The 18,536-nt window shown below is 36.1% G+C and overlaps 1 protein-coding gene across 3 annotated transcripts in view; it reads left to right on the forward strand.

Moving 5' to 3' along the window:
- The window catches only part of LOC123535587 (uncharacterized), a 36,765-nt gene extending 19,669 nt beyond the window's left edge, over positions 1-17,096 (forward strand). The window contains exons 2-3 of one of the 3 annotated variants that reach the window (XM_053549680.1): positions 210-548; positions 3,140-7,668. In XM_053549680.1, the coding sequence (XP_053405655.1) occupies positions 3,152-5,683 (2,532 nt within the window). In that variant the 5' untranslated portion in view covers positions 210-548; positions 3,140-3,151 and the 3' untranslated portion in view covers positions 5,684-7,668. Of the gene's footprint in view, positions 1-209; positions 549-3,139; positions 7,669-14,374 lie in introns of those variants that run through there. The other 2 variants (XM_053549688.1, XM_045318304.2) reach the window with 2 other exon arrangements.
- The last annotated feature ends 1,440 nt before the right edge of the window (positions 17,097-18,536 follow it).

Raw genomic sequence — 18,536 nt, forward strand, 5'->3', positions numbered from 1 at the left:
TTTCACTATATCTCAGTTATTACGAAATGCATTTGATTCAAACTTGAAGTAGTTGTTCCACATCATCACCCTCTTCATATGACACAAGGTGCATAACTCCTGTACCAATATTTTATGAATTATGCCCCCTTTTTGCTTAGAATTATAGTTATGTAGTGTTTTGATATACTTCAATTTACCTCTCTTATTTCTTAATATTTTTTACACAGACTCAAGCTATTGTGCAATATCTTCGTCCACCATTGGAGTCATTAAACTCTCCAATGACAGCTCCAGTTCCCTCAGATGTCCACAGTTCCACTATCCAGCATCAAAATAGTCGAGCGTGACAGCTCTTGTTTAGGGACCTACTTTGTGCTGGACTGCCAGTGCTCGGGCATGCCAATCAGCTGATTTATGGAAAAATGAGCGATTACAGCTGCATGTTCGCATTGAGACAGATCTATTTTTTCGAAGTTTTATACGGCTTCTCAGTGTAGACACGGTTCTGATTGAACAGCCCCAGAATATTACAACTTTTTGAAGGAACTATTTTCTTCAGATCAAAGGTAATAATTGTTTAAAGATAATAAATATCAATATTGTTTAGCAGTTACCAGCTTCCTTTCAATTTAAATGTTTAGAGATTACTTATTTTTAATACAAAAAAAAAAAGACTGTAATAACTGTACTAGTAGCTTAAATATTTAAAGGTGCAAAAACTGAAACAAAATCTAATGCTGCAAAAAAGAGGGACATTGTATGGCACATGCCCCCTGAAAATTCATATGATAATGTCCAAAAAAAATGGGGCATAACTAAATCACACCCTGACATGAAACTACAATATGCTGTATGCCACAGGTGCATTACATTTTGCAAAAGGGGGTGTTTATCAAGGCCCTAAAAATATTAGTGGGAGGAGAGATGGGGGGGGGTATGATTTTTATCGACATTTTTAGCTTGACTATTCAAAGATTAGTCTAGCTATTCTAATCACCCTGGTGTCGGCGTCACACATTGGTTAAAGTTTTGCATGCAAGTACATATGGCTATTACTTAAAGGCATATAGCTTTGAAACCTATTTTTCTTTTTCTAGGTCAATTACCAACCTGATTAAACTTCAAGTTTTGCATGCAAGTTACTGTCTCCAAACTAATGCTGATACTGAATTGAAACTTCACATGTGTCTTTAGGGTTACAAAACTAGTCAACAGCATCAAGTCCCATAATTCTGACTTGCATTATGGCCAAATTAAGCCCCTTTTTGAACTTTGCAAATCCTGGTTAAATTTTTGTGTTTTTAGCTATTACTTAAGGCATATAGCTTTGAAACTTTTTTTCTTTTTCTAGGTCAATTACCAACCACACTTGGTCAAGTCCCATAACTCTGACATGTATTTTGGTCAAATTATGCCCCCTTTTGGACTAAGAAAATTCTGGTCAAAGTTTTGCAAGCAAGTTACTATCTCCAAATAAATGCAGATATTCAATTGGAACTTAATATGTATCTTCGGTGTTGTAAAACTAGGTGATAGCATCAAGAGCCATAACTCTGGCATGCGCCATATTATGTCCCCTTTTGAACTTAAAACTTCTGGTTAAAGTTTTGCATGCATGCCTTCAAAGCTAATGTAGAAACTGGATTGAAAATCTTTACATATTGTAACATTTAGGGTAATATTCCTGTTTCTGGGACAGCAATTCGAAAAGTCGAGCATAATATGGCTGTCTTACAGACAGCTTTTGTTTTAGTAAAAGTAAACAATAAATCAAAATTCTAACGAATGAATTTTAACAATTTTATTAACATGTTTTTCAGTGAATCAAGTGAAATATATTTGTTGTTTCTGCAGTGAAAAATATCAAATATATTTTTCACTAGTTAGAAACTATAAAATGGGAAAATTTAGTCAAAACATGAAATAAAAAGAAAATTTGTTTGTTTTACATGATGATAAAAATATCGTTCACTCATGAACACCATATCTTACATTTTCACTGGTGGCTATGCCACTTGTGAAAATATTGCATATGGTGTTCACTTGTGAAAGTTATTTCAATCTTACACTGAAACAAACAAATACCCTCTATGTATCACTTTTATAGTGCTGGTATTCATTTATGACCTAAATTAATAAAAGAAATAATATTTATATATAGAATATAAGGGGTGGTGCTTTTATTAGGGGGAGGCTGTTAATTTGTTAATTAGGGAATATATGGTATGCATTTTCACTTAATGTTGAGGATTTAAACTTCACTAAAATGTCAGTTGAAATGGATGAAACATTGCAGGAGTGAAGTACAGAAGATTCAGATGTAGTTATAATATGTGCCATGCCATGAGAAAACCAACATAGTGCATTTGCGACCAGCATGGATCCAGACCAGCCTGCGCAACGCGCAGTCTGGTCAGGATCCATGCTGTTCGCTAATGGTTTCTCTAATTGCTATAGGCTTTGAAAGCAAACAGCGTGGATCCTGTCTGGATCCATGCTGGTCGCAAACGCACTATGTTGGTTTTCTCATGGCGTGGCTCATATTATAAATGTCCACAAAATTACCATAACTGGTGAGGAATATAATTGCACATGAATCAGACAATTTTGGTATGCACATGTATACCAAGTTGTATTTGAATTGGATGAAAAATCTGTATGAGGAGTTGTGTACACAACATACAGATGGAATTGTAATATTGTAAAGTTTTAAAAAGGGCTGTAACTCAGGGATAAAAATACAAGACTTTAAATCTCTGACAATATGGGCATGTCCGCTTCGTATTGACGATGTATTCCAAGTGATGGGCTGAGTGCACAATATAATGTGATGACTGGCAGACACTAATAGTTCCCAGGGTCTTTTCGATGCTGAGGGGGAGAAACTAAAACAGAATATTTTTGATGTGCTGTTGCTTTATACAGTTAAATAACATATGATTTTTTAAGAAAAATGAAAAAAAAAAGTAGATTTATTAGGCTTATTGCATTGTGTTTTAATAGCAGCGATGACCTGCAATCAACCATTCACTCCATTTAGCTTGGATTTGTGCTACTAATTACATGTATTAATTTTTAGTTCAGTTCACTTGACACTGCAATCTGATTCTAGTAAAGTAAATCAATCTTAACTGATTTTATCCCATGTGTTTTTCAGGCAAATTTCAGTATGGCTTATAATTGGGATGGTGATGAATATGGTTACCATGGTTATTCAATCCAACCTTCTGTGCGATTACGACTGCGAAATTATGAGGGCCCCTACGACCCAGCCACTCTGATGAGAGCTCGTGATGAGCTTTTGTATCACGTTGAACGTACGCAGAACACAGCAGCATGGAGCAGAATTCAGAGGAAAACTCCAGTAAATGTAAATGGTATAAGAGACGACGATGATGGATTTGGAGAAGCTTCAGATAAGTTTTCTCATGCCAAACTTCCTGAAAGTAAAGAATTTGAAGTACCTTATCAAGGTTGTCAAATAGATACTGATAACTTTATATCACAACAAGAACCAACATGTACTGTAGCTGCAGAAGGAGACAAAGGGGAAGTTATTGAAATTGAGGATGATGATATTGATGACGTTCACGAATCCAATGAGGTAGTAAACAGTAGTGAAATGGAAACCGTTACTATTGAAATTGATCTTCCAGTCACGTTGAACACCAGTGAGAATGCTGATAGTGATGATTCTGATTGTGTTTTAGTGGAGGACAATAAGGATTTGATAACAGATGAACAGATTGAAATAGAAAATGAAACTGTGAAACCAGCTGATGCAAGGGATGGATTAGATAAGCAAGAAACAGATGAGGAAGACATTGAAAATGATACAAAGTTTCAGAGAAGAAGTTATGAATCTGAAGAGAAGATGGCTAATACAAAAGTGGAAACTGTAGAAACAAATGCACATGAAAACATAGTTTTAGAGGAACAGAATACAGAAAGTAACACTGAAGATAAAGTTGTTCATAATGAGGATGAAAATGTCAAACAAGGAACTTTAACAATGCCATGCTCAGAAAGCATTTTAAAGTGTGATCACTGTGAAGTTAGATGCAGTGATGGAAAAAGTATGAGTGAACATTTGGATACTGCTGTACACTATTCTGCTAGTAAATACAATGTTGATAATGTTGGGGCATTAATTCTAATGAAGAAAGTAGTTAAAACAAATTGGAATGCAAAATATAAAACAACAGTAATGAAATGTCCTATTGCATCATGTCCATCCATTTTTCCACAGATGGATTTATGTGTGAATCATTATAATGAAAAACACTGGAAAAGGGGGATGCAAAAAGGTCAGTATGGGTTAATTGATCTTGTAAAAGAAGAGAAATGCAGTATTACTTTGAACCCACCGAAGTGTTGTCAGTGTGCGGTGTTTTGTGGGACTGTAGACAAACTGAAAAGGCACATGAAAGATAAAGGACACTACCCTTTTACTTTGATAGAAAACTGTAACATAACTTTCTTATGTCAGTATTGTGAGAGAAGTTTTAAACACTTCGATGGTTTGATTTGTCACCAACGTGCCCATAGAAATGTCACCAAACACATTTTCAATTTTAGAGTTTTCCAGTATGAGAGCGTTAGAAAATTTATTATACCTGAAAAAGGTAGGTTATCTCAACGAAGTGGATCTGTTGCAAAGAGAAAGCACGATCAGTCGTATTCTGATAGTGAGCCAAATACTAAAGTCAAGAGAACAATGGTAGGAACTGAAGTTTGTGTGCAAATTTGCAGTGAAACTGTTGATGATGAGGCAGATAGTGGACATGATGTTAGTGAAAGTGTTACAGATGGAACAGAAGATAACACAGAGATTTATGATGCAATGAGAGAGGCAATGAATCATGCAAAATCAGTGTTGTCAGCGGTACGGTCAGATTCCGATTCACAAGCAGAAAAAGTTGATGGAGCAGATACACTACAAAATACTTTCAAATGTGACTTCTGCATGGAGATCAACAGTTCTAAAGAGCAAATGATCTTGCATCTAAATGAGACGTGTCACAGATCCGCAAGCTCTGTTTTGACTGATGGTGATAAGAACGTACGATACATGAAAAGTCTCGGCTCAGTTGTTTGCACTGAAGGATTGCGCCAGAAGGCCTATGCTGCCTGTCCGGGAAATTGTCAAAACCTCTTCAGTTCTGTAAAACAGAGCGTAGAACATTATGTTCTCTGCCATAATAATGAAATTGAATTGAAACCTTGCTATGGTGTAATTGAAGTCAGAGATGAAGTAACTATTCAAGTGTCTCCAAACAAGTGCTTAATTTGTGGAGAAACCTTTAAGAAATTAAAGACATTATCAATGCATTTTAAAGCAAAACATTACCCATTTAGTCTTAAACATGGATGTGAAACATTCTTTAAATGCATGTACTGCCCAAGAATTTTTCACACATTTAAATCTGCATTAGTGCATGTTGTGTTCCACAAGAACTTAGCGAAGAATGGGATGCTTGATATATCTGTGTTGTATATAAATTGTAGTGTAAAAAGAATTGAGCTCCCACCAAAGCATTCTAGCAGTGTAGATAAATGGGAAGCAGAGATACGAAGTATACAATATTGTATACGCAATTTAGAAGCAACTTCTAAAAGCATCGCTGATAACAGTGCAAAAAGGAAAATGAAGAAAAAAATTCGAACAATGAAAGAAGGTCTTGTTGAGAAATTTTGCTAGAGGTTTGTAGCCACACTTGTTTACTTATGTGAAGTGACTTGTTCTGAGAGGGATGACAAAGCCTGTAAAAAATTTATATACATTTACAGTACATATATGTAAAAAAAATAAATTTTGAATGATACATGTATGTTTCTTCTAAGTAGAAACACAAGAACTAGCAAAAATCTCTGTTTAATTAAGGAATAATTTATTTCAAAAGAGTGTTTTAACATTATTTATTCACGATGTGCAGTTGTACGTCGGGCGTAATAAGTTCATGAGGGCGCAGCCAGAGTGAAATTATTTGTGCAACGTATTACCGCCAGAGTGTAAAACACGGGTTGCTATAAATTATTCGATTCTAATATGCCCTTAATCTAAAACAGTAGATAAAATATAATAGCGCACTTTCTTTGTCACAACAAAAGCTTTGACGTCACAGCATGTTAACGTGACATCATTCTAGCTTAAGAGTGTTTTAACAGAGAAAAGCATATTAGAATTCTTTTTATGTTGACTTTTCAAAACTAATTTTGTAATTTTTGTTATAGATGAAATTAAGTTAAATTCTCAAAAAACTGCCAAACTGAATGCATTCTGACTCCACACAAATCTTTGGCATCATGATATGATGTCACGCGGATGGTTTTATAACTCATGCCTACATTTTATCAAAACAATGGTCCTTTTTGACAAAGACATTTTGCAGTAGTCTTGCACAAACTTTTCAGTTGAACTGCAAGTTTGAGAGGCACACTATAGTAAGTGAAATTTTTATAAAAATCATTTTACTGAATATAATACTGTCAATGTGAAGTATACAGTTTTAAGACAGTTTGTTTATTTCACACATTTACTTAAATGAAACTTCTATTACTTTGATATTTAGAAGAAAAATCTCCTGTGAAAAACTGAAAAAAGATTTGTGGAGGATTTTTTCAGAAATTAAAGCTGTTACATGAGCACTATAAGACAACACATTACCCGTTCTGTTCAAAATATGAACAGGAAATATTCTTCGGGTGCACTTACTGCTCAAGATTATCTTACAAATTTAAACATACATTATGCCATGTTGTAGATCATGAGAATAGAATGTTGGACTTATCAGTGTTGTACATAGAATGTCATATAAAACGAATTGAGCTGCCAACCAAGCATTCTGGAATGCAGATACATGTAGACTGTAATAATCTGCCACTGGTTTTAGATCCAGAATGGAATAACCTGTTCAAGGGTAATTGTTTTTAACAGTAACGAGGCTCTGCCGAGCTTCCGCCAATTTGAAACAGTTACCCAAAGCCGGATATTCCCATCTGCATCTATAACCAGTGACAGATTATTTTTCTTGCATACCATTTTTTGCAAATAATAAGATAAATAAAGCAACAAAAAATAATGTCTTTGTAGCACTCTTTCTTACAGTAGCTAGTATATACACAAAGCGCAGGAAATTAACGCCCATTAGCAGACGTGAAGTTTCGGTGACGCACAGTAACAAAGTTCCACTTTAGTTTTATTGTTTGTAGCATGTTATATTTTAACAGTAAAATAACACATTTTGAATTGAGAAATATTCTGTAAGGAATGGAGATAAACTATCAAGGTATCCGATTTTTTTCATATTTTACATAAACAATATAAAATCAGTGCATGGATCGTTAGTTGTCAGTAACAACATGAGGGTCATCTGGCATGAGGGGTACCAGATGAGTTTTGCCAGCATGGGTAAAAGCGCCGGAAATGAAAGTGTGAAAAGAAAGGAGAGGAAATAAGAGATATAAAACAGCCCTCCCACTCATCTGGGGTACTTTGAAAACGTTTTATTTCGCAGAAAAACCTTTAACATCCTTTAATTCACACCTTGAACCTTTATTTTCCCAATCAGCAGGTGTAGCAATTACAGTTGTTTTGAAAATTGAAGGAGAATTGAATTAACCAACATTTCAACAGTGGACTGGAGGATTAAAAGAAATACATTTGTATAATGTTTTCTCAGTCTCGAGTTTTTCAGTCTTCCTATACTAATGCCCATGACATCTATGTGGTGTGATAGCCAATAGAGATCTACAGTGGTGTAGATTCCTTTGACTTGAGATGATGGGAGTACTATTTAGGCATTGGAACTAAAAATATATACTCAGAAGTTATTACTATAGAAGCCACTAGAGCTAAAAATAGAGATACTTTTTAAAGACTTTTCGTGATTCTCCTGAACCTCTTGATGGATCTTCATCAAACTTTGCCTGTAGCATCGTTATAAGGTCCTCTTCCAATTTTGCTAATTTGGGGGCTGCAAGAGCTGAAATAAGAAATATCTTTAAACAACTTTTCATAAACAGCTAGATGGATATTCTTCAAACTTGGTCAGTAGGATCATTATCAAGTCCTCTTTCAAATTTATTTTTCCCTCACTGTGAATGGTGGGGGATTATAGGAATGGTGTCCATCTGTCCTTCCGTCCATAACATTTCATGTCCACTCTGTATCTCTTAAACCCCTAGAAGGATTTTCATGAAACTTGGGTCAAATGATCACCTCATCAAGACGATGTGCAGAAATCGTGAGTCAGCCATGTTAGCTCAAGGTCACAGGTCAAGGTCATTTCGTGTCCACTCTGTTTCTCCTTAACCCCTTGAAGGATTTTAATATGACTTGGCTGTAATATTTCCCTTACCAAGCCAATGTGCAGAATTCAAAATTCACCCCTGCCAGCTTAAGGTCAAGGTCACAACTCAAATGTTTAATGGATCCACCCAGTACCATCAACCCTTTCACTATCCATAACAGTAGCGGGGGATATAGCTGTCTTTCAGACTGCCTTGTTCAAATGGGGTCAGTAGACTCCTTTCAGAGGCCGCTAGGGCTAAAAAAAACTTTAAAAAAAACAACTTTTTAACGACTACTTCTCATGAACTGCTCAATTGATCTTCATCAACTTTGCCTGTAGCATCATTATAAGGGTCTCTCCAAAATCTGTTCAGTTGATGGGTGCTTGCCGCTAGAGTTAAAAGTAGAAATGCCTTTGAATGACTACTTGATGGATCTTCATCAAACTTGATTTGTAGTATGTTTATAATGTCCTTTAACAAATTTGTTCAGTGAGAGACACTTGACCACTTGGGGGCTCGTAGAGTTAAAAATAGAAATACCTTTGAATAACTTCTTCTCATTGACTGCTTGATTGGTCTTCATCAAACCTTGTCTGGAGCAATATTATAAGGTTCTTTACTATGTTTGTTCAGTTTTTGGCACTTGGCCCCTTTTAAGAGCCAGTAGAGCTTAAAATAGAAATACCTTTATATTACATTTTAGCTTGTCTGTTCAAAGAATATAATAAGTGGAGCTATCCTACTCACCATGGCGCCAGCGTCACACCTTTTCGTACTAGTCCACGTTTTGACAAAATTTTTTGAGATAAAGCTTTGAAACTTTCAGCACATGTGTACCATGTCAAGCCTTAGGGAAAAGGACATAACTCCATCGAGGAATTTGTCTTAATTTCCGCTTATAAATCTTGGTTAAGTTTTTCGTACCAGTTCATATTTTGTGTAAACTGTTTGACATATGGCTTTGAAACTTTTATCACTTGTTTGTTATAACAATATCTATCTGTAGGCAAGAGTACATAACTCTGTAGACTATTTTGGCTGAATTATGGCCCTTTTTGGACTTGGAAATTGGTACAATTTTCGTACAAGTCCAGATTTTGTCAAAACTATTGGACATGTGGCTTTGAAACTTTGAACACTTGTTTATCATCATGATTTCCATCTGTAGGCAAGATTACATAACTCTGTTAACTATTTTGGCTGAATTATGGCCCTTTTTGGACTTGAAAATTGGCTCAGTTTTCGTACAAGTCAGCGTTTTGTTAAAACTATTTGACATGGGTCTTTGAAACTTTAAACACTTGTTTATCGTCATGGTCTCCATCTGTCAATTATTTTGGCTGAATTATGGCCCTTTTTGCACTTTGAAATCAGTTAATTTTTTCATTCCAGTCCATATTTTGTCTAACCTGTTTGTTGAAACTTTGACCACTTGTTTACAATCATAGTCTACATACTTAGGCAACACTAAGTAACTAAGACAAGGACTTTGACATAGAAATTAGTTAAGTTTCGCTTACAGTTCCATACTTTGTCTAAACTGTTTGATACCATATTTTGGTGTGTATTGGTTGCGATGATTATATAGTTCGCACCTAATTGCTGCTCAGGAAATGGTCAGAAAAATTAAGTTCCAGTGTATAAGTCACTGCTAAATTTCGTATTTTTCCCAGAAATATTAAATTTTAACGGCAGTTATGGCGGCGGCCATGTTGATGCCACAGACTGAATTATTAACAGAAAATACGGTTTATAATGGCTTTGAACTTTGAACACTTGCTTGGTCACACATTGCCATATAATGCAAGATTTATCCATTTCCACAAATACAGGTACATATTGTTTGTCTTATAGATCTACATTAAATTTTGTACTTCTCTTCTTTGTCTGAAAGTCTCTGGTAGTATTTTGATACAGTATTCTCTTACTTCAATTCTTGGAAGAGTCGAGCGTGTTGTCAACAGACAGCTCTTGTTCTCATGAACCACTGTATTGGTCTTCATCAAACTTACATCATTATATTTAGGTTTTGTGCCAAATTTGTTCGAATAGGGGCTCTTGGGCCATTTTAGAGTTAAAATAGAAATACCTTTAACTGATTTGTTTCATGAAAAAGATCCATGATTTATTTATATTATTTACTCAGTCAGTTAAAGGAAACAGAAAGAGATTGTTTTATTGCATTCAATCTTTTTTCATGAGAATTTCTGTATCAATACATGTATTTATGAATGTGGGAGAAAATGTGACCAAGCTGCCCATCAAAATCTAATTATTGTATTTTGGCTGGCATAACAGGTGGAGTTGAAAAAGAAAACATTGTTCAGAATGTTTGTCTTGATCTCTAGGTCAAGTTTGAAACTGAGTCATGTGGGGTCAAAATTTAGATCAAAGGAAAATCTTGTTAACACTTCGAGTCCACAGTTTAAGTTTGAAATGCATGAGAATTGGTCAGAATATTTGTCTTGATGACCTCTAGGTCAGGTTCGAATCTGGGTCATGTGGGATCAAAAACTAGGTCACCTGGTCAGATCAAATGAAAAGCTTGTTTCCGCTCAAATCAAAAGAAAAGGTTGTTAACACCCTAGAGGCCACACTTTTGACCCTGTCTTCATGAAACTTGGTCAGAACATTTATCTTGATGATCTTTAGGCCAAGCTTCAAGCTTGGCGGTTTGAGGTCAAAAAGTAGGTCATTGGTCAGAATGTTTGTCTTGATGACTTCCAGGTCAAGTTCAAATCTGTGTCATGTGGGGTCAAAAACTAGGTCACCTCTTCAAATCAAAGGAAAAGCTTATTAACACTTCAAAGACCACATTTTTTACCCTATCTGTATGAAACTTGGTCAGAACATTTATCTTGATAATCTTTAGGCCAAGTTCTAAACTTGGTGGTATGGAGTCAAAAAGTAGTTCACTAGGCCAGATAAAAGGAAGATCTTGTTAACACTCTAGAGACCACATTTTAAGTTTGAAACTCCTGAGAATTAGTCAGAATGTTTGTCTTGATGACCTCTAGGTCAAGTTCATATCTTGATAATGTGGGGTCAAAAGCTAGATCACCTATCAAATCAAAGGAAAAGCTTGTTAGCACTCTATAGGCCACATTTATAATCCTTACTTCATGAAACTCGGTCAGAATGTTTATTTTGATGATCCCTAGCTTGTCAATCTTGGTTTGCGCACAATAACTTTAGTTTGGAACAAGCTATAGACACCAAACTTGGCCTGTGTATAGATGGTAAGGAGACAAAGGTTTTGCTTGCATTTTTGTCAAGGTCAAGGTCACTGTTGCTAAAAATAGAAAAAATGGTTTGCCCTCAATAACTTTAGTTTGCATTGGTGTATTGAAATGAAACTTGGCCTATAGGCAGCTTAAAGAAAAACTAGGTTGTGATTTTATATGGGGTAATTTGGCCATGATTTGGGTCAAGTTCAAGTTCAGGATAACTTATTTAATCTTCACACTTAGTAAATTCCACGGTGGTACAGTGGTCTAGAGCGTTGGATCAATAAAATTTGAAAACTTGAAGCCAAAAGCTACTTTTTTGTAGGGATAACGCATGTCTTTTCGTGTTATAACATCTGCAGAATCCTGAGGGATTGGTTGGTACCCGAGCCCGTTAGGGCGAGGGTACCAACGATTCCCGAGGGATTCTGAAGATGTTATAACACGAAAAGAACATGCGCTAATGCTATTCTAGCATAAAACACATAAAAACCAGGTAAATAAATATATTGTCCCTCAACGTCATTTAATTTTCATGAAATGCACGGTAATGTCTACGTTGTTTTTTCACGTTGACGTCATTTCCTTTTTAATTATCCGTTTTGGGGCCGTAATACGTTTACGCTTTGCCACGGAATGTGCATATATAAAAAGGTGTTATAACAGCACGTGAGCGCGAGAATCTCTCTGTTAACACACATTTTCTCTCCTGTTAAAACATCCCCAAAAAGTGACAAGAACAGCATTTTTATGCTAGAAAGTCAGTTCGACGGAAGGGCATCGTTTCAAATCCTGCTGAGATAAAAAAAAATTAAATTTTAAATTTTTTTTGTGATAAAAAAGGTAATTTTTATGCCATTTGGTCAATGTCAAGGTCACTGTTACTAAAATTAGATTATTTTTTTTTCAATGTGATCATCGAAAAGGTGCTTTATAAATTAAGTTTGGACTAACTTACTGCCACCAAAATTTGTGTACAGCAAGCTTATCTGAAAAATTAGCTTTGAATGATCATGGTGACTGTCAGTGTAACTAAAAATAGAAAAATGGGGTCATATTTAAAATAAAAATAGATTTTGTGCTGTGGAATGGAAGGGTGTAGGTTCAAATCTCACTGAAATCCAATTTTTTATGCTCCCACTTTGGGGGGAGCATATAGATTTGCCCTTGTCCATCCGTCCTTCTGAGAATGTTGTGTTGCGCCTAGCTCCAAAAGTATTTGAGGTAGAGTCACAAAACTTTACAGGAGTGTTGGTCAGTATGTGTAGTTGTGCACCTTGGGTTTCGCGTCCGGATTCATTCAGTCTTGTAGGAGTTATGGCCCCTGACTTTGTAAAAATTGGTCAATTCAGTGTTGTGTCGCGCCTAGCTCCAAAAGTATTTGACGTAGAGTCTCAAAACTTTACAGGAATGTTGGTCAGCATGTGTAGTTGTGCACCTGGGTTTTTCGCGTCTGGATTCATTCAGTCGTGTAGGAGTTATGGCCCCTGACTTAGTAAAAAATTGGTCATTTTAATGTTGTGTCGCGCGTAGCTCCAAAAGTATTTGACCTAGAGTCACCAAAGTTTACAGGAATGTTGATCAGCATGTGCAGTCGAGCACCTAGGGTTTTGCGTCCAGATTCATTCTGTCATGTAGGAGTTATGGCCCCTGACTTAGTAAAAAAATTGGTCATTTTAATGTTATGTCGCGTGTAGCTCCAAAAGTATTAGACCTAGAGTCACCAAAGTTTACAGGAATGTATCTAAAAATCTCAAGAAAGCATATATGTTTATATGTACATTATCTTTGGTTATTTTTTGCATTTTTTTATGCCCTCGGCATCTAATGATGCAGGAGGCATATAGTGATTGTCCTGTCTGTCCGTACGAGGTTAACCAAATGGGACCGTTTCCTCTAGCATCAATACCCCTTACTAGAATGACTCGATACTAATGCAGATGTAACCTGTGACCATTCCCCATCTTCAAACATCACCTTACCTGAGTTTGACCTTGACCTTGACCTCGTTTTGGACTTAGGTTGCTTTGTATGGGCCATCTCTTGGTTAACCAAATGGGTCCGTTTCCTCTAGCATCAATACCCCTTACTAGAATGACTTGATACTAATGCAGATGTAACATGTGACCATTCCTCATCTTCAGACATCACCTGACCTCAGTTTGACCTTGACCTTGACCTCGTTTTGGACTTAGGTTGCTTTGTATCGACAAGGATGCCACAGGGGGCATCAAGCTATTACTGAACGCAGCTTCTTGTTTTAAATAGCAACATATTGTTTTCACAAAGTTGATCTGTGTCCTTTGTCATGTAGTGGGGGCATCTGTGCCCCATGGACACATTTCTAGGGTTTTTTTTAGTTTTTTGTGTGTTTGTATGGTGACAATGTGACAAAAAGGTCATTTTAATGCCATAGGGTTACTAAAAAAAGAAAAATATGGTTATAGTTACAATAAAATTTTTTCATTTGATCAACAAAAAGCTGGTTCCGAGTTTATAACTTAAAATATAAATTAACTGGCTTTGGTTTTGGTATTTGGTCACTGTTAGGGCTAAAATAGAAAAATGGTTTTTGCTCAATATCTTTAGTTTGGGTGCACCTGTTGTCAGCAAACTTTGTGTTTACATAGGGAAATGACACATGTACTTTTCTTTTATCTGTACTTCTGAATGGCATGATTGGATGTAGTCAGATATGTATAATAGAGTATGACCAATTCTTTTTTAGAACCTGTTGCCGCGATGCAGTTTCTTCTTTGACTCTTTTTATGACTAAACATGTTGACTCCAATGTTTTCAATTTATTTGAAGAGAGTCAGGATTGTATGATGTTGTATCTATAAATAATCACATTTTTGTGTATATTTCAGGTGATTTAGAATTTACATCATGGCCAATGACTGGGGTGGTGGTGTATACAGTCATTACGGTAGACGTAACATCCCAAATAATAGTTTTAGTCAATACAGCTCAAGTAGTAGTATTCCAAGTTTATGCCTTCAAAGTTACCAGGGCCAGTTTGACAAAGTGGCGCTTGGAAATGCCAGTGAAGAACTGCGTTATTGTATCCAACGAATGCATGGTTCTGCTGTTTGGAACAGAATTCAGAGAAAAACGGATGTTAGTATTTATGGAACCACTGGTTCAGTTGATGGATTTGGAGAAGCCTCCACTTTGTTTTCTCACGCAGGACTACCAGAATACTGTGATGACCAAGACATAGATGAAGCTGAAGGAGCCTTTACTTTGGATTCAGGCAACAATTTTCAAGAAAATTCGAGAATACCTAAACAATCTGCGACGGCAACAGCTTCGTATGAAAATTTTCATGTCCAAGATTTGGTTAGGGATGATACTGGAGACAGTATAGGGAATAGCATCGGCTCAGACTGCCACAATGTTGATAGAACATATAGTCTTGAATCAGATGGGATTGAATTCGTACAGAATGAAGCAGAGCCTGAAGTTTTTGTCACTGAGGAGGACACAAGTGACAGTATCCCAACTGATAACCCACTCAGTATAAATGAGCTTGACGGCAACAATCCTGAGGAATCAAGATATTTCGGGTCAAATGTTAAAACTGAGCAGACACGAAACAAAAATACTTCAACATTCAGATGTGACTTTTGCGCTTTTGTAAATGAGGATAGATCACTTACACAGCAACATTTAAACAAAGCCATTCACTTTGCAGCTAGTGAATATATATCGGACAATGCAGGGAATATGAAGTTGAAGAATCCGATGGTTTTAATGAATTTTAAAGCCAAATTCAAGACTGTTTTGGTTGTTTGTCCGGATCCTTCTTGTCATAATATTTTTCCTGATATTCATGTATGTGCTAAACATTACAATTCAGAGCATCTGAAGAGTGACAACAGAAAAGGTCGCTATGGTTTGATACCTGTTGCTAAGGAAGAGGTTTGTGTAAATGTGATAGATCCTATGCAATGCTATATTTGCAAGGAACAGTTTGATTGTAGATCGTATCTGAATAACCACATTAGAGATTCTGGCCATTACCCACTGTCCGATTTGAAAGATTGTGTGAAAATTTTCTTCTGTATTTACTGTAAAACTAAATTTGATACGTTTGAAAAAATCACTTTTCACCAGGGACAAGCTCATCGTAAGTCAGCCAGTAATGGTGCTCTCAACTTTACTGTATTTCACTACAAAAGTATGGAATATCATACACTCGTTGATGGTGAAACATCAACTTCAGATGAACCCCATGCATCTTTAGGAACCAGCAAAAGGAAGCATGATGGGGTCACTACAGAGATGGAGCCGAAAACGAAAATTTCCGTAAATAATCAATACACAAGCAGAACTTGTGATGAGAATCGGAATGATACTGCAGTCGAACAGTCCAATATGAACCATCATGGTTATGTTGAAAGCATGGATAGTTTATGGCAACATGATTCCTCATTGCCTGGAACTTCTCAAGAGGGTGTTGATTGTAAGAATAAGAGCAAACTGACAGAAATGTTCAAATGTGACTATTGTATGAAAGTTACGCAAGATGAAAATTCTATGTATTTGCATCTCGTACATGATGTTCATAGCTCTGCAAGCACCCTTCTGACTGACCATGAAGGAAACTTTGTCTACTTAAAAAAAACAAAAACCGTTTCCTTTGACGGTGCTAATTTTAAGAAAAAAGTCGCCATATGTTCGGAAGGTACGTGCCATTTGCTCTTTGATACGGTATTCATGTGTGATGATCATAATATCCGTTGCCATCATAGTAAAGGTGGGTATTACCATTTGGCAGATATTGTAGATAGAATTCCGAATAAGGTATCGGTCTCTGAAAACGTTTGTTCCGTTTGCAAGCAAGAGTTCCGTAAGAGTAAGCAACTCAATGCGCACTATAGCCAGTCGGATCATTTTCCGTTCAAAGGCAGGAATGACTGTATTGTTTACACATTGTGCTGTTACTGCAATAAAACTTTCTCATCGTACAAAGTGGCTTCCGGGCACGTCAAGAGTCATCAAGCCATGGCAAGAAACGGAATGCTTGACATGGTAATCCTCTATGTCAGTAAATATTCAAAGAAGTACACTGTTCCGCCGTACCAGCCGACCAAACAAGGAGAAATTACAAGTATTCGGTCAAAAATTGCCAATCTTCAACAAATGAAGAAAATTTGTGGCAAGAGCGGAAGATCTGAGTTAACAAAGGAGATAAGAGAAATGAAACATTTGTTATAAAAATGAATTGAATCTAGGATAAATGTATAATTATCAAAAAATCTTTGCTCTGAGATTAACATTGAGATGTTAAAGCCTCTCGCTCACATTGAGGATGACAAAATTGAATAACGTTAAGATTTTGCAGAAGCCAGTATAAATTGCTTTTTCACATTGATTGATGACAAAAGAATGATACCAGGAAATGATGTAAAATGTTGTATTTGTTTATCATATTCAAATGTATCTCAGACACTTTGGTCCAATCAATTTTTTGTTCTTTTTGAAAATTTTACACATCACTTTGTTTATACTTAAAAGGCTCCTTGTACCCTAAAATACATTTGAGCCATGCCATGAGAAAACCAACATAGTGGGTTTGCGACCAGCATGGATCCAGACCAGCCTGCGCATCCGCGCAGTCTGGTCAGGATCCATGCTGTTCGCTAGCAGTTTCTCTAATTCCAATACGCTTTGTAAGCGAACAGCATGGATCCTTACCAGACTGCGTGGATGCGCAGGCTGGTCTGGATCCATGCTGGTCGCAAACCCACTATGTTGGTTTTCTCATGGCACGGCTCATTTCAACTTTAAAAGGACTTTGGTATTACACTTTAGTTGCTTTAATGGAATCAAACCAGTAGAAATATGTAACATTACAGGGTTGTCACTTCTCTTGAAAAGTCAGGGAAATTTATCTTTTTTCAAGGTCAGTGAATTGTCAGGGAAATTTTGGTAATGGTCAGAGAAAAATGAAATTTTAGAAATGTCAGGGAAAAGTCAAGGAAAAATGAAATTCTGAGCCGATGTTTAAAATGTTCAGCGGCTATGTCAGTATTCAAGCAGTATTTGTAAGTATTTCCAAACACATTTTGGTGTAATTGTGTATAAACATAATTTAAATGTGTTGGAATCTTGTTAATGAAAGTTTGTTATATCTGAAACAATATAAATATAAGAAGAGTGGATTGGATGGCTGTAGGGGAGGAGAAGGCCGAAAAAATATGGTGGTATTGGACAGTGAAAAGTATGGTTTAGTCTGGGAAAAGTCAGGGAATTTCATTTTACAACTAAGTGACAACCCTGAACAAGGAGTACTGAATTTGATCTAGTTTATCTTGCCAAAACAGAGAAAGAAAGGAAACTTGTTCTTGGACAATTCCGGTATATCATATGTTAAAAACAATTTTTGCAATATTGTTTTTTGAACATTGAGGTGTACATATATTTTTAATTTTTTCTCACGGCATTGTACTGTAAGTTGGCAGATATAAGAATCTTGCATGAACTTTTTCAAACCACGACAAGATTTGCAAGTTAAACATATGAAAGGCATAAAAAAAGTCATTGCCTTTTACAAATGATATTTAACAAAAAGTGATTATACATTTAAATGAATATATCAACTGAATGTGAAAAAAGTTTGAAGTCATTTCTCCTAAAAATAGGTATTCATGCCCTAAGTTACTAAGTTTCGGGGATCATGTAATAAACCACAAAAGGGAAGTAACAGTTTTTAACACACCAGACCACATTAAGATGATCTTGTGTGATCACTCTCCATCCATCTGTTGGTGTCAACAATTTCTTCAAACTGCAGTCAGTACTCTATTGGAAACTTTGAAATTCTTCTCTGAACCTGCAGGCCAGTGTGCAGAAATGTTTCTGGTTTGAGCTGTGAATTTAAGGTGAGCAATGCAGGGCGATCATGGTCATTTTGTTTCATAAATCTGGGTTTTTATTCACCACACATTGTCATGCTATAGAATAGTAGAATTTTAGTTTTACATTACATCTTCTTGCATTACATTACCTATGTATATCGGCAGA

Source organism: Mercenaria mercenaria, chromosome 1, assembly GCF_021730395.1.
Source record: "Mercenaria mercenaria strain notata chromosome 1, MADL_Memer_1, whole genome shotgun sequence".
Lineage (NCBI taxonomy): Eukaryota > Metazoa > Mollusca > Bivalvia > Venerida > Veneridae > Mercenaria > Mercenaria mercenaria.